We start from the raw sequence: 17,473 nt of genomic DNA, 5'->3' as shown, positions 1-17,473 counted from the left end.
ATCCATGAAATGAGAAGGAATGACTGAATTTTTTGGGTACAAGAGACACTGGGGACCCCAAAAAAATACAAAAAACCAAGAAAAAAGTGATTTTCATGGTGTAGACCCTTTAAGTTATCATATCTGTCCTGATCAATGTTTGATTACGAAGCCCAAAAGGCAAACAGAATTTTTATTTGTATTCTTAATGTTCCAATGTTCAACGCCAAAAACACAATTAAATCGTTAATTGTAATTACTTTATGACTATTAACAGTAGTGGAAAAAGTACTCAAATGTTTTACTGAAGTAAAAGTATCAATACTGCAATGTAGAAGTACTGTTACAAGTAAAAGTCTGGAATTAAAAATGTACTTGAGTAAAAGTACAAAAGTATTGGTATCAACATTTACTTAAAGTACCAAAAGTAAAAGTACTAAAATGTTTGAAAATAGCCTTGGTATAGGGCTAAAGTGGTTAATGTATGTTTTATAATGTAATAATTTATATCTGCAAAGTATTAGAAGCTAAAGTTTTCAAATAATTGTAGTGGAGTAAAAGTACAATATTTGCCTCTGAGATGTAGTGGTGGAGTAGAAGTAAAAGTATAGACAATTAAGTAAAAGTACCTCAAAATTGTACTGACTATTAATCGTCAACTTACATTTTGTAATGGTCACAGCCCTAGTGGCCGGAACCATAAGCATTATGACGTTTCCAGTCGGATGTCTGATGAGGACGGATCAGTCAGCGAAAACATCCGCTGTCTGTGAATAAACACACGCAGTTCTTCATCTATTAGATATTATAGATGATATAGTATATATTATAGGTTATTGATTATCATCCTTCATAGACGGTAAGGACACGTGACACTTTAGCTGTTTAGTGATCTGTACTTGTTTAGTTTAGTTTCCCCAGTAGGCTACTCACATATTTTACTCAAGTAAGTAGCAATACCACAAAAAAATAAATAAATTGGCATCAAAAGTAAAAGTACTAAAATGTTTGAAAATAGCAGATCTACAAGCTCACAACGCGTCGCTTGTAGATTGGCTATTTTCAAAAAATAGGGCTTCAAAAAATAGGGCTGAAGTGGTTAACGCATATTTTTATAATATAACTAATATCTGCAAAGTAACTAGTAACTAAAGTTTTCAAATAATTGTAGTGGAGTAAAAGTACAATATTTTCCTCTGAGATGTAGTGGAGTAGAAGTAAAAGTACTGAAAATGTAAAATACTCCATTAAAGTAAACATACCTAAAAAATGTACTTAAAGGGATACTTCACTTCCCGCCGGGGGACACATTTAAAAAAATTATTAAAAATAAATGAAAAAAGTTATGGAAAATTCATGGCCCCCTCACGCATTAGTAGGACACTCTAATGCGTGAGGGGGCCATGAATTTTCCATAACTTTTTTCATTTATTTTTAATATTTTTTTTAAATGTGTCCCCGGCCCGAGAGTGAAGTATCCCTTTAAGTACAGTACTTGAGTAAATGTACTTAGTTACTTTCCACCACTGCCAACAACGCATGATGTGTTTACATCAGTGGTTCTCAAACCTTTTCATGTCAAGGACCCCCACATGGACACTTATTGGCCCACGCCGGACCCCCATCTGAAAATATGTGCCAAGGACCTCCAAAAGAGAAGATTTTTTCCGCTCAAAATTGTACTTAAGTACAGTAGTTGAGTAAATGTACAGTTATTTTCCACCACTGTATAAATTTAAAAATATCACAATTTAGATAATATTCACAACTAATAGTTCTGTAATTCAAAGTTTTACTTAAGTGCAAAAGTATTGGCATCAAAATATACAGTACTTCTAGTTGAGTGAAAGTACTTTGTTTACACACCACTGTTCAATGTAAAACTGTAGGAAAACACTACAAGATGAGCATTAATAATTGAGGGTTGTGTTCGATGTTTTTTGGATTGAATGTAGAAACAATGTTTCATAACACGTAAACTGGTCAAACTTGTGTTGTATTGCAATGTTGCATCAGTTTAATGTTGAGAAAAAGCTTCTACATTTCACAAAAAGATAATGCCATTTTTGTAATGGAAAGCATCACCCTTTTGTGACCTGAGCTCAGTCGGTAGAGCTCTTGCCTTTGGATCCCATGGTCATGGGTTCGATCCCGGACTCAGTGAATGACTAGTACGTATTGGGTGCGGCAAATCGTGCTGTAAGTATTGGGAGCAATCCATCGCCCAGGGGTCTAGCACATTGTAACGGCGAGTTACAAGTCTCCCACGTCTGATGATACTGACAATAATCCTTCCCAACCAACGTACTTACTATTTACTGACTAGAATTCTTAATTTCAGTATCATGTAAATTGCACTCCTTCATTACAGTATCATTGAGTTAACAATTCCTCTGCACAATGTTATGTAATGTACACTCCTCCATTACAATATCATCATTCAATGTTCTGTTCTTCATTACAGTATTGCATAATCATTGATCCGTATCATCATGGCTGGACGTGGTGGCAGGGGGCGTGGCAGAACCAACATGACCTTTAACCTGGAGGATCTGGGCATCGGGAGAGGAGAAGCTCTACCTCCTACTGCCATCAAACCAACACCCCTGTTCCCTGTAAGTACTAAACCTGTTCCCTGTAAGTACTAAACCTCAAATTAATGATCCTTACATGTATCATTCTATAACCTCATTTTAATAAGCATAGGTGATGGTAATGGTTTAGATACAAGAGCAGACATGAATGTGACAACAAGGAAGTTTTACTCTTAGGGACAATTCAAATGTATAAATAAAAACCGATACAGATATTTTGCAATATTAAAGGAGAATTCCGGACAAATTAAGTGTTATCTTTCATGTCTCGTTACTCACCTAGCGACGTAAAAAGTGGCGTTCTTTTTTTCCATATATTCCCCTGTCGTCATTTTTTAAACACCCTCCGTTGTTATAATGGGAGCGCGTGGCTTAGTGAAGTTTGTCTATTATAACCGACGCAATGTTATTTTTTTCTCTACTACGATTCATTGTAGAGTCTCATGATAGTCAAACATGCGCTGAAAATTCCTGCGAGCCTGCCGTTAATGGCGAACGATTTAACACTGGATGCTTGTTTCTTTCCAGAACCTGGCAACTCGTGTTGCCAGATTCTGGAAACAAGCAACCAGTGTTAAATCGTTCGCCATTAACACATTGAATGCCAAAAACGGTCCGGACCGTTTTTGAGGGTCCAAACGAGAAGTGCCGAAAACGGTCCGGACCGTTTTTGACCCAATTCTATTTTTATACATGTGGGCCACGTGGGGCGCTAAAACGAAACTTTGACATCACCCAAGGAGTTTCTGAGAAGAAGAGGCTGGATCTGGCTCCATGTAAAAAATCCTTCCGGTCGGCGTTTTCAATGTTATCTCCTTGATTAAAAGCTTAATATCTCCATTTCTTTTTAATGTGGTGGAAACGAGCCGTTTTCGATCGGCGATCACGCTGCAATGGAGGGTCGCGTTGGAAATATTATTGTTCCAGGCGTTAGTCGGGACCCTCCGCCGTCTCGCACGCACGCTTTGTTTACATGCACTTCCTCGTCGGGGCTTCTCACAGCACGAAATGTATAACGCAAGTGGATGGAAGAAATGCTGGCACTCAACGTATAATATTTTAATAAACCTCTGGCACCCAATGTGTTAACGGCAGGCTCGCAGGAATTTTCAGCGCATGTTTGACTATCATGAGACTCTACAATGAATCGTAGTAGAGAAAAAAATAACATTGCGTCGGTTATAATAGACAAACTTCACTAAGCCACACGCTCCCATTATAACAACGGAGGGTGTTTAAAAAATGACGACAGGGGAATATATGGAAAAAAAGAACGCCACTTTTTACGTCGCTAGGTGAGTAACGAGACATGAAAGATAACACTTAATTTGTCCGGAATTCTCCTTTAAATGTTTAGGTTAATATCGTCCGATTATATCAGGGGGGCTGATATCATCAGACATCTCTAATTCAAATCAAAATTTTTACATTTGTTCCTGTTTAATATTTGAATATGTGTTTGAATATGGAATATATGTTGACAGCTCTCTTAACACATTACCCGCCTTGATATTAAACATTGTTTTCTATCCCCTTGCCAGCGTAATTACCTTAAATAGACGATTGTTGAAACGCCGTGGAAGCCACGTTGTGTAAAAAACAAACAAAAATAATAGTCTCCGTGGGTAGGCGGAGGGATCCGTGTATCCACTGGGACAATAACATTCCAACCACGAGCAGCCCCACGAGCAGCCATTTTGGGGCTATGGCCTGCTGAAAACGGGTGGTTTTCAATGCAAAAATCTAAAAATCCCATAGTCAGGGTGGATGGCTTCCTGTTTTTTTGGAATGACGTCACATCCGACTACTTCATCTCTGAGTGACGATCGATCATTCCAAAGCTGTGTTAGGGCTACCCTTGTGGAATTTAAAAAATATATATTTTTTGATATTAGAACGCAGATCTGCGTTCTTGGCGGGCAAGTGCACTAATGAAATAGAACGCGGATGATCTGCGTCTTTGGTGGGTAATGTGTTAAAACACAACTAAGTAACCGTTATATCTTTTCCCCCCCTCCTTTTCTTCTCCAACACTATGTTTGGGACACGGTTTTAAAAGGTGTGTGTGTGTGTGTGTGTGTGTGTGTGTGTGTGTGTGTGTGTGTGTGTGTGTGTGTGTGTGTGTGTGTGTGTGTGTGTGTGTGTGTGTGTGTGTGTGTGTGTGTGTGTGTGTGTGTGTGTGTGTGTGTGTGTGTGTGTGTGTGTGTGTGTGTTTTGTCCATCAGCCCATGACAGCCCAGGCTGTCCCCTTACAGACCGGAGAGGAGGTCGAGTACATGCTGGCTTTGAAGCAGGAGCTGAGAGCTGCCTGCAAGAACCTGCCCTTCTACATCAGAAGAGCTGCACCCAGGAAAGGTACTGAATATGTAACCTCTTTCCTTTACACCCAGGAAAGGTACTGAACATGTAACCTCTTTCCTTTACACCCAGGAAAGGTACTGAACATGTAACCTCTTTCCTTTACACCCAGGAAAGGTACTGAACATGTAACCTCTTTCCTTTACACCCAGGAAAGGTACTGAACATGTAACCTATTTCCTTTACACCCAGGAAAGGTACTGGACATCTGACCATTACTTTATAGGAAATGGAGAATTTTTTTTAATAAAGAACCTGTGTTCCAATGGAGTTATTATTTAGTCAACACACACACACACGCGCACGCGCGCACACACACACACACACACACACACACACACACACACACACACACACACACACACACACACACACACACACACACACACACACACACACACACACACACACACACACACACACACACACACACACACTTAAAACACTTTCAACCTGGCCTTGCTATTTAGTGGCATGTCATTTATTAATTATCTTTAATTTAGAGCCTGTAGGAGTATGTGCAATGACCAGTATCAGGCTCCCCGCCCGGCTTCCCTCCCTAAAACACGGGCCAATTGTGTTCGCATAGACCCCCGACAAAGCCGGATGCACCACGGTGGATTCGAACCCACAGCCTCTGTGGTGGTGGGCAGGGACTTTATCACTGCGCTACCTGAGCACAGGCATGGCATTATAGGTGAACATTAATTTACATTACATTATTATTCAAAAATACAATGCAGGCAGGTTGTGAGCTTGGTACTGTAGATTTTTCCTATTCGTTGTAGCAGAAGTATGCCCGAGCTTAAGTGGTTAACATTTTAGAAAAGCAGGGGGGGCTAAAAGGAAAAAAAAGTTTGGAAACCAACTAGAGATGTACTGATACCATTTTCTCCTTACCGATACCCATAACTTGCATATCGGTCGATACTGAGTACCGATCCGATACCATTGTGTAATTAAAAAGAATCTAGGACAGTGGTTGGTTTTCAAAGTGGGGTCCAGGGACCCTCAGGGTTCCTTGGGGGGGTTCCAAATGGACCCTTACAGGTCTGTAACTCTGAGGAGAATGTACAAATGGTTCCATTTTACACTCTCAGAGTTACAGTATGGGGGTCCTTGAAATTAAAAAGTTTGAGAACCACTGATCTAGGAATAAATAAAACATCCTTGAATAATAGTTAAAGTTCAGCTACAAGTTGGTAAAATAATGTAAATTGTATAGTAAGAATATAAAGCAGTAGTGCAACATCAATTCAAAATATGACTGTAAATGAAATCTCATGTGATAAATTACATGGTATCGGAATACTACTAGCCAATACCGATACCAGCATTTTAGACAGTATCGGATACTGGTATCAGAAAAACTCTAAAACAACCAGGTACCGTTATGAGTTGGACACTAGCTGTGCCACCACCTTTATTGTAGTTCAAATATTGCTGCAATTACTTCTCACTATCAGGAGAGACACACAATTTATGGATTGGTGCATTAAGCTATTTTAGTTATTACTGCTGTTTTGAGGCATTTATAACTATGCTTATTACACAGCTTGGTTGAATGCTTGATTCTGATTGGTCAGAATTGGTTATTTGGGTTATTTTTGTACAAGGACTGCTGAACTTAACCCATTAACACATTCCCTGCCAGAGGGTTTTTTTTATTTTACTTCCCCCAGTGCCAGTGTTTAATTTTTTTTTACACAGGAGCCGAGATACAGGATTTTAAAGTAATAAGTTAACCAAGGAGTGAATGGAGCTAGAAATCTTGGATCGTGATATCTCTGGTTCTGTGTGGATAAATTGAAAAAAAAAAAGACGGTTATACTCGTTGATGGCAGTAAACGGGTGTATTTTTCATCAACGGTTATACTCGTGATTGGCAGGTAAAGTGTTAAAACCGGGAAAGCATCCATGTCATTTTAGATTTTAGCGTTGGCTATTAAAAATTAGCAGATGTACAAGCTCACAGTGCGTCACTTCGTGCCGCGCTGCGAGCTTGTACATCTGTTATTTTTGATAATTTTTGAAAAACCTTGAAAGTGTTTGAATATAATTTATTTTTTGAATTACAAAATAGTTTGAGAACTACTGTTTTAGAAGGCATTTGTAGAATCGGGTAAACTCAGGTTTAATAACAGACTGCTGTCTAATTAAAGACTTAGAGCACCTGGCTCATATCAATCTGCGCTGCTTGATTTCTTCCCACATGGCAAGCCATGTAAACAACAATTTATAGCTAATACACTCAAGAATTTTGTAATGTAATAAGCAGGATAATCAACGGGGAGCTGGTCATTATTGATCAGGGTATCTCAAAGTGGGTGCCGTAGCACCCTAGGGTGCCATGACGCCAGTCCAGGGGTGCCGCAGAATACTTGAAATTGATCAAAATCTGTTTAACCACTTAGACCCTCTCTATACTTGAGTTGAGTGAGTTGCACTGTACTTGGTGCGTTCTTTTTCAATGTACACAAAATCTCTTCACCAAAAATAGCCGACTTACAAGCTCACAACGCATCGGCAATTTTTGGCAAATGTTCCCCCCAGAATGGGAATGCTGGTTTAAAGTATAAAGTTATTTTCAATCTGTCCTAAGGGAAATGGATATTCTCTCAAGTTTTACTCTGTGACATACTGTATCTTTGGGGGAAAGATTTACATATTTACGTAGCATAATTTGACATAAATGTACTGGTGCTGTAATGTAACAATGTAAGTCGGGGGTGTCGTGGATGAAAAAGTTGGTACCATGAGTCATGGTGCATTGTGTCGGGGTAGCTAAGTAGGTAAAGCTGATAGTAGGTGTGGCGCTCCACCTCAGCAATCCATCTCCCAGGGGTCTAGTGTATTGTAACGGGGACAGACTCCCGCGTTCTCGGCTGATACCGACAATAAGCCTCTCCGACCTACTGACATGAGCCAAAATAGTTTGAGACCCGCTGATTTAGATCACCCTTTGTGTTTGGGTTTATTCACCCTTTGTGTCATTATTGCTCAATAATGACCGGTTGATTATCCCTTGCTTAACATAGATATTTATATGTTTTCAGATGTGGTTCGGTACTCTGACAAATACCACACCGGAGAGCCCAGGGACAATACCATCGAATGGAGCCCAGGTGAGGAATGACAAGTTTAACACGTCACATAGGAAATGCATGAAAAACAAGTGCGGGCCTCGCAACTCACTTTTAAATGCTCCAATTTTTATTCACAGCTGCAATCAACGGAGGATGTGTGTTATTTGTTCTTTGAACATAGGAAATGCATGACAACTTGTTTTATTATTCACTTATATTGAATTGCTAACAGAGGGCACTAGATGACCACTGATGGATTTGAAACTGTACTCTGTGTGTGTGTGTGTGTGTGTGTGTGTGTGTGTGTGTGTGTGTGTGTGCGTGTGCGTGCGTGCGTGCGTTTGTTTCAGACTGGAGTCGGTTGCCCAAAGAGCTTTGTATCAAAGTCAGAAAGTCTCAGAGAAAAGGTAAGAATTGCTACGTTTGTAGAGTTTGTTGTCATTTGAATTGAATACAATGCGAGATGTACGTAGACACACATCTTCAGTCAATCTTTTGACATTCTGACTCCTCTACGCCAGTGGTTCTCAAACTGTGGCTTGGGACCCCCAGGGAGGTCCCCAAATTATTTTGGGGGGTCCCCAGATTATTAGTTTAAAGTACAACATTGCTTTCTCACTCAACAGTAAACAAACCAACACACAGTACAGTATTAATGTATACAGGGTACCTGCACGTTTCTAAAGTTACAATTTAAGCCTAGTAATTGTCTGTTTATTTCAGCAGGTCCAGTGTGTCCACCTCAAGTCAAAGCAGTGAAGAAATCCATCATGGCAAAAGAGGAGGTTCTTTCCAAACTGGAGGTAGGTTTCATTGATAATCGTGTGAATGCTTTGAGCTATATTACAACTGCAGAGAGCACAGCAAATCCCTGCCCACTCATTTTAATGGAAGTTGCTCGCCCAGCGCATATTCTCCCGAAGTATATATCTCCTTCCTCAGGGGGGGGGTCCCCAGATGATTTTGGGGGGTCCCCAGATGATTAGCTTAATGTGCAACATTGTTTTCTCACTCAGCAGTAAACCAACATACAGTATAAGTGTATACAGGGTATCTGCACATTTCTAAAGTGACAATGTAAGGACTTTGAAGACCTTTTTAATACCAAATTGGCCAAATTGTCAAATCATTCGTAAGAAAGAGGTAAACATTGTGAAAATTGCCGAACTACAAGTTCACACCGCCTCGCAGTGCTTGTAAGTCAGCTATTTTCACAATGTTTATCTGTGGAACCGAGTCAAACTAAATGTAATGCCTACAATTCCAAGTGCTTGTCAGGGTGGGGGGTCCCCAGTTCAAATATGATTATTTTGGGGGGTCGCAGCCTTAAAAGTTTGGGAACTCTTGCATTAGGCCACGGACCCATGGATTAAATGTCTCAGTCGCCACGACCGATTTCAGTCATTGAATTGGTCGAACTAGCAATAGAGTGCATGTTCAGAAGCATCCTCCATAAACCCTAATGATTAGGGTTTACTTAATCATTAGGGATTAGGGTTACTTATGGTCTCAGGTATTTCATAAAGGCGAAGTTTAGAGCCTCAATCTGTGATTTTTCAACTGGTTCTTCAACAGAACAGCAAGGATTGAGGTTTAGAATGATAATACCTAAACCTCGTAATTCTACATATTGTGTTGTGTTAATTGTTTAGGACAAACAGCTAGCGTGGGAGGCTCCTTTTATGCTGTTTCACAAATCGCAGATTGGGACTTAGCGTCACAACGATTTTCAGTCGCGAGATTTGTTTTAGCTTTAATCTCTGTGGACCCCCATGACTCTCAGAATTTACAGACCTCTAAAGCATTGGTTCTCAAAGTGCGGTCTGGGGACCCCCAGGGGTCCTTGAGCGAGTTCCAGGGGGTCCCCAGCCAAATGATAATAGTAACCAAATTGACTCTTATGGGTGTGTACAAATGGAACCAAATGGACCCGTTAGGGTCCATTTGGTTCCATTTGTACACTCTAAGAGTTACATTAATATTGAATTTACTATTTAAATTGGGGTCCCAGAGATAGAAATGCCATTAAATGGGGGTCCGTAGCCTAATGCATGTCAAACTGGGGGTCCTTGAAATTAAAATGGTTGAAAATCACTGCTAGAGCCGTAACAATCTTCTCTTGGCATACATTTTCAGATGGGGAGTCCGCGGGCCAATAAGTGTCAATGTGGGGGTCCTTGACATGAAAAAGTTTGAGAACCACTGCTCTAAAGCCTAATGCGTACAACAGCAGAACAGAACAGAAATGTTTTTGGTTGCTACACACTACCATGTTCAGAGCTTGGGTGGGCTGATTTTGTGTGTTCTGCGCTTCCAAGATGTTTTGACAAGCCAAACTATTTTGGCTACTGTGATTGGCTACAGACGTTGGTCAGACATCTGGATGTCATATATTTAGTTCATGTAGTTTTGTTTATGGCATTCAGCCCAGCTTCATTCCGTCAGCAGTGAAGTGAGTGAAATGCAGGCAAAAACTTCCAGGAACACAAAATCTCTCTTTGGTGACCATTCATAAACACAACACAACCTATCACTAGAAAGGGCAAAACCTCCATACCTCCGTCACAAATTCCCCATAGCACAACACGATATCCAAGTATTTAAACTATGGGTTTTGTAAGGGTCCATTTGGTTCCGTTTGTACACTCTCAGAGTTACAGACCTGTAAGGGTCCATTTGGTTCCATTTGTACACTCTCAGAGTTACAGACCTTTAACACATTACCTCATTTATGTCTATGAATTGAATACCAAGGACCCCAATGGAAACAAGGCCGCAAGGACTTTTTTGGACGGACCTTTTAGACAAAGTATTACAAATGTAGTTGTGCCGTTTACATCTTTTGCCTAATAAAATAATCAATCAATCAATCAAACCTGCCAAGAACGCAAGTATGCGTTCTTTCAACAAAAACAATCAAAAATTCCACAAGAGGGCGCTCTAACACAACTTAGGAATGATCCCTCGACACTCAGAGAAGGAATAGATGGATTGACGTCATCCCAAAAAACGTCACTTCCAGCCATTCCAACGTTAGGAAAACGTTAATGAAAACCAGACATTTTCAACGGGCGATTGCTCCATAATGGCCTATCGTGGTAGAAATGTTATTGTTCCAGTGGATAGACGGGACCCTCCCCCATCCCCCGGACACTCTTTGTTTTACCTTGTGTACACAACGTGGCTTCCACGCCTTTTCAACGATTGTCTATTTAAGGTAATAAACGCTGGCAAGGGGATAAAAAACTCAGGCAGTCAATGTGTTAAGGGTCCATTTGGTTCCATTTGTACACTCTCATAGTTACAGACCTGTAAGGGTCCATTTGGTTCCATGTGTACACTCTCAGGAGTTACAGACCTGTAAGCAGGGGTGAGCTGAAGGGGGTGCTAGGGGGGTCGGCGACCCCTTAGTTCTGACACTATGGGGGCTGGGGGCTCGCGCGTGCTCCACATGCACGCGCGAGCACACACCGTCAGCCGCCCGCGAGCCGTCAATCATTAACACAACAACGCACCGTCATGGGCGAGCCGTCTTTAACACCTTAAACAATGGCCTCAACCTGGCTGCTTTGCATAACATTAGGCTACTCGAGAAAAGCCATGGAGTGTGAAAGGGTTAATCGCTTATCAGAGGACACAAGAGCTACAAAGTTATCCCTGTCTAGGTCTGGTCCATAGCGTTGGAAGGAGTTCTCCTTAACGTTATGGTACTTTCCATTCTTTCCCCTCGCACCGCGGTAGCGCAGCCTCTCGTCTGTAGTAAAAATAAAAAATACACTTTTGGTACTCACCAAAACAAAGACGGTTTAATGGAGTTGAAAGCCTATTCTACTAAGTGGGAACACTCTGAGCCCCCACCTCACGTCTAAAATACACTTTTTGGCCAGAAAAGGAAATAATTCACCGGAAGGAAGAATCTGGTCAATAGGAAAATTCCATTGACCATATCTGTAGAGGGCACTGTGGAGTAACCAAAAACAGGTTTTAATTCCGGTGAAATATTTTCTTTTCTGGCCAAAAAGTGTATTTATATATAAGGGTCCATTTGTTTCCATTTGTACACTCAAAGTTACAGACCTGTAAGGGTCCATTTGGTTCCATGTGTACACTCTCAGAGTTACAGAACCGTAAGGGTCCATTTGGTTCCTAACTAGTCATCATTTAGCTCAAGGACCCTTGGGGTGTCGCTGGACCCCACTTTGAGAACCAGTGGTTGAAATGACACCAAATCGTCGTTGTGCTTACTGCTTCCTGCCTCTGTCCTCTCTACTTCCTGCCCCGCCCCCACACAGACTCTAGAGAAGAAGGAGGAGATGGCGGCCAACTCTGCAGACGAGGACGAGGAGGAGAAGAAGAAAACCAACGAGGAAGAAGAGCAGGCCGAGGAGGAGGAGCTGGATGAAGAGGAGCTGGAGGAGGTAATGGTACACACACACACACACACACACACACACACACACACACACACACACACACACACACACACACACACAATACAAAACCATAAAGGAAGGTCAAGCTGTCCTGTTGTTTTTTTACCCATTCAATCTGGGAACGCATCTCTGTCCTTTTAGATTTCTTTGGCTATTCGACAATAGCAGATCTACAAGCTCATTGCGCCGCGCTATGAGCTTGTAGATCTGCATTATTTTTTTTTATCGTGCAAATTTTGGATTTTTTTTTTTAAGCGAACATTTGTAACTCAAATATTTGATCCCTTGGTCCCTGGAACAACATATTTTATAAATGTTCGAGCTTGTAGATCTGCTATTTTTGAATAGCCCAAAGAAATAAAAAAAATGACAGAGATGCGTGCGTCCCCGGATTGAATGTTTCACAAAGCTGCTGCTGCTGCTAATACATTCCAGCGTACCTCCTGACCTTCCTCCTCCTCCCGTCTTTGCGTTCTGCCAACGCTAATCCCACGGGGGGGCGGGACATTTTGACTTTGCTGCCGGGTGGGAACGGACGATCCAAAAATAAACCCACCGGTCCCGGGATTTCGATGCAGAGGAGAAGGATATCGCTCACACCTCCGCCTGCCCATCAGTGTTAATTTACTGAAACTATGACAAAAAGATGTTCGTCCACTACCTTTTTTCACTGACGAAAACCAAATAAAAACTCAGCAATGATGACTAAGTATAGGGACTAGCGGAGAGGAGATCCAGTAGAACTAAGACAAGTTGTGAGCTTGTAGATCTGCTATTTTCGGCACACAGTATAAAAGTATCAGGCATTACGACGCCATCACGGCACACCAACATGCGTTTTAGTTGACTAAATCAACTGCAGATTTAGTCGTCTAAAATCTTATATTTAGTCAACTAAAGCTAGACTAAAACTAAAACATTTCAGATGACAAAAATAAGATTTTATTCAAAAGATTATGACTAAAACTAAATAAATATTTGCTGTCAAAATGAACACTGCTGCATATACAGTTCTTCTGCCCCCCTCTCAAATGGACCCTTACGGGTCCATTTGGTTCCATGTGTACACTCTCAGAGTTACACACCCGTAAGGGGCCATTTGGAACCCCCTCAAGGAACCATGAGGGTCCCTGGCCCAAGCTTTGTGACCACTGGTAGCAGAGTGTTCCCAGTGAGCCAACATGCACAATATCAGCACCCTGATATGACCAGAATGGAACAGAGCCTTTAAAATGATCCCTGGCTAATAAGCCAAATATGCCTCTATACATTATAATTGTCCTCTATAACTAAAAATCTTTCACTCAATAGGGGCAATGCCCGTCGCAAGTTGTTGATGTCATTTGTCCATGTGTGGTCCAGCCCTATGGAATTCATGTGAAAATAAGAAACAACGTAATACTTCCTAAGGTTAATATGAGCATCAAATCAATATTTTAAATGTGAGCCAAGTCTTCTGAGGAGGCGCGTCTGAAGCCTGTCCTAGACGGAAGTTTCCAGATGTAAATACGGATGATGACTGTACTACCTACTAAAGCTGAAATGCTTTTAGAGATCAACATACCTGTAGTTGAGCTCTAATTGGCCACCCTTGACCTTAAACCCCCAAAACACCCACTTTATTCTCTGTGTTCATCTATAAGCTACTGTATATGTTCAGTTCATTGTTTATTATGTCAGGTCAAAACCTTGTATGTCCAGGGTTACTTTTAAGTAAATGTAAAAAAAATAACCCTGCGTTCCAATGGATCCAATGTTGATATTATTTAGTCACAAACTCTTACTTTTCATTGGTTCAATATTTATAAAACTCACAAAGACACATCACCACTTTCACATTAAAACTTTTCACAGTTTTCCAGATGTAGCGGAAATAGCTGATCTACAAGCTCACAATCGTTATCAGCTTGTGAGCTTGTAGGCTAGTTTAGCTACTTCTGCAAAACACTACGAGAACGTAGGGCATTCATTTAAATTATTCAATTATTAATTAAATATGGAGATACAAGGTATCTGTCCGACAGCAACGGTAATATGAAACCCTTCTAGTCTTAACGGCAAGCTAACTAGGTATCAATGCAGCACAGTGTCATGTAGCAGCAAAATAATTATACATTTAACGTAGGGTAAGTGATATTTTATCATTTTATCAGTTAAAAGGTTAAAGAACTATATTGTGATAGTAATCATTGCTATAGAGCAGGGGTTTTCAACTTATTATGAGCCAGGGACCACCACCCTGACTAAGAATCAACCCGGGGACCACCGTTGTGTTGGGTGGGGACTGTTTTTGGTAACACTTGCTATGCATCCCAAGTCTATAATGCATTATAATCAGCTTATAACTCTGTATGATTATAGTTATGAGAAATAAAATACGCATAACCCTTTATAAGACTGTTTCTCAACCAATTGTCCATGGACACATGTTCTTAAATAATGACTGAAATATAGTTTAGCAGAGCGTTTTTGAGTGTTTTTGCGAATTTCTCTTACTTTATCCAGCCTTCTAACTCATGTTAACTGATATACTGATTCGTAACTTATGTATGAGTGAGCAGACACATGCTATTACATGGGCACATGTCCTAATAACGACACTGTACACTTCCCCTTCTTGAGATTCTAACTCCCTTTTCTGTGGAAGTTCTTGACCTCCTACTTGCCAGTAACTGCTGTCAACTGCATTGAGGTGTCATCTTAGGTCACCAGGTCATTGAGTGAACTGTTTCTCAACTCCATGACATGATTACAGGTGGTCCATGTCTGTCTCTTCTTGGCTATAGTGGAGTCTCATGTCATTTTCTGGCTCGAACCTTGCCCTGTACATATTCTTCAGGTTGCCTATGCCAGCATGAAAATACTACTGTCACAGAGATATGTAGTTACACAAAGGTCAAATACATTTTGCTTTTACTGTAAGCTCTGGGAATTCTGCCTTGGCAACTCATCCAGAACTTCACAAGGGACTGTGTTCAGACTATCTTGACTGAGTCTGATAGTCTGTGGACATGGCAATGAGCTGATCCTCTTTTGTAGTTACTAAGCATTGAAGTACTTTTGGAATTGAAGAATATGGCCTCCTCAAAGGACCACTGATAATGATGATGATGTCTTTAATTCCTCTGTCCTCAAATACCAAGTTACTAAGTTTCTCCAAAATAAAAAATAATAATCTTCACTTTCCTACAATACTGAATGCATGATCAGGGACCACGTGCAATATCCCCACGGACCACCTGTTGAAAACCCCCTACTAGTCTTTGTTCAGTAACATTGTTAAATAGCTCTATATTGTGATAGTAATCATGCTATAGAGAGTTTGTTCAGTAACAGGGGTCTCCCTGTCTCTCCAGCTCTTTGATAAATAGAAAATACATTTTCAGGTGGGTTGCACATTTTCAACCAATCAGGAGAGAGTACCCATTTTTCTTCAATTTTATTGTGATCCAGTTCCAATTTTGTCTGCTCTTTTCTTTGTGTCATCGCAGAGACATTGAGACTCCTGTTACTGAACAAACACTATAGCAATGATTACTATCACAATATAGAGCTATTTGTATTTAGCATTATTTTAACAAAGGAATATCACCTATCCTACCTTTTTAATAGGCAGTAAATTAATTATTGTGTGTAAATGTGTGTAACTTTGGTTCCCAGCCTTATAACTGCTTCCGTTGGTGCTCACTGTTTTATTAGTTGTTGTTGCTGTTCTGTTTTTGCAGGAGACAGACTACATCATGTCGTACTTTGACAACGGAGAGGACTTTGACATAGACAGTGATGACAATATGGATGAGGCCACCTACTCCTGAGGTCCTATACACCAGTAGTTCTCAAACTTTTTCACGTCAAGGACCCCCAAATTGATTTGGCCGCGGACCCCCATCTGAAAAGGTTTTGTGCCAGGGACCCCCAGAAGAGAAGATTTATGTTTAAAAAAACATTTAAAATCTTCCAACATTTTCTATATTTTTCTAAATAAAACTTCAAAAATAGCAGATATACAAGCTTGTAGATCTGCTATTTTTTAATAGCCAACAATGGATAAAGTGGTTAAAATGATTGTGATGCTGTGATTTTGCTGGGGCCCCGAACCCCACTTTGAGAACCAATGCTATACAGCAGTTGTTCTCAAAGTGGGGGCCCCAGGGGTAAATTTTAACCACTTTAACCATATACATCAGCTATTTGAAAACAGCCGATCTGCAAGCTCACATCGCAATGTGTTGTGAACTTGTAGCGCATACTGGCGGCTTGTAAATCTGCTATTTGGAGAGAAAAAAAAGCATTTTAACCCAAATCTTCTATGGGGGACCCTGACAGATCAGTCTTTGACATGAAAAAGTTTGCGAACAACTGCTGTACACAACAGGAACAGCTGGGATCAAAGACACAGCCAGGCTGCTATGTTTTTTTTTTTTTATTGTCCGTTTTTGTCTTTTAAACTGTTATTTTATTGTTGTTTTTTACAACACTGTGGTCAACGTTTTGTTGTTTCTAAATGTGCTTTATAAATACATTTCTATTGGATTGAAATGCTGATGGTTGCTACTTATTTCAACATTAATTTACAATACCTAAAACGAATTGTCACATAGTGTCAAAACTGCACTATGCAACTTTCCTGTTCTACCCCCGATTGGAACCCGGGTCTCCTGCACAAGCGCCATTTTTACCTACCCTGCTTGCTCTGGGGAGTAAAAATGTGTGTCAAACCAGGATTGTGTCAAAGGTTGTGTTCAACCTAGACACAGGATGTAAATATCTCGGTAGAAGAGCAGAGAGACCAAATACAACCACCCCAATTGTGTGAGTTGTATTAACATACTCTGCTACTATACTGATTGGACAAAATAACATTTCATTCACAAAAAAAGTGGGTTTTGAGAGCAGGGTTGGGGCAGCAAAAGCCCCATCGCCACAGGTTTTGGTCCTCCAGGAGGTTAGCGTTACCAGACCATATAAATCAGTCCCCTATTTTATACATGATCCTGTGACAGTGTCGTTGCACACTGTCTCA

At 40.6% G+C, this 17,473-nt stretch overlaps 1 protein-coding gene across 2 annotated transcripts; it reads left to right on the top strand.

The window, feature by feature from the left end:
• The first annotated feature begins 712 nt into the window (after nucleotides 1-712).
• On the top strand, nucleotides 713-16,725 carry polr3gla (RNA polymerase III subunit GL a). 2 transcript variants are annotated; one of them, XM_080441453.1, is made up of 8 exons: nucleotides 713-838; nucleotides 2,444-2,594; nucleotides 4,799-4,928; nucleotides 7,988-8,056; nucleotides 8,368-8,424; nucleotides 8,744-8,820; nucleotides 12,310-12,435; nucleotides 16,176-16,725. In XM_080441453.1, exons 2-8 carry the CDS (start codon nucleotides 2,472-2,474, stop codon nucleotides 16,263-16,265), a joined length of 672 nt encoding a protein of 223 aa, XP_080297579.1. In that variant the 5' UTR covers nucleotides 713-838; nucleotides 2,444-2,471; the 3' UTR covers nucleotides 16,266-16,725. The 2 variants fall into 2 exon arrangements, with proteins under 2 accessions (XP_080297579.1, XP_080297578.1); XM_080441452.1 differs by having other exon boundaries at nucleotides 8,741-8,820.
• Nucleotides 16,726-17,473: the final 748 nt, after the last annotated feature.

This window comes from Gymnoscopelus braueri, assembly GCF_963280865.1.
Source record: "Gymnoscopelus braueri genome assembly, chromosome: 11".
NCBI lineage: Eukaryota > Metazoa > Chordata > Actinopteri > Myctophiformes > Myctophidae > Gymnoscopelus > Gymnoscopelus braueri.
The sequence above is the reverse complement of the archived record's forward strand: the minus strand, read 5'-3'. Positions and strand labels throughout refer to the sequence as shown.

Coding starts and splice junctions, on each gene's coding strand:
- polr3gla (XM_080441452.1), top strand. CDS start 2,472: ATGGCTGGACGTGGTGGCAGGGGGCGTGGCAGAACCAACATGACCTTT. Junction 4,929..7,987: donor AAGAGCTGCACCCAGGAAAG/GTACTGAATATG, acceptor ATATGTTTTCAG/ATGTGGTTCGGTACTCTGAC. Junction 8,821..12,309: donor AGGTTCTTTCCAAACTGGAG/GTAGGTTTCATT, acceptor GCCCCCACACAG/ACTCTAGAGAAGAAGGAGGA.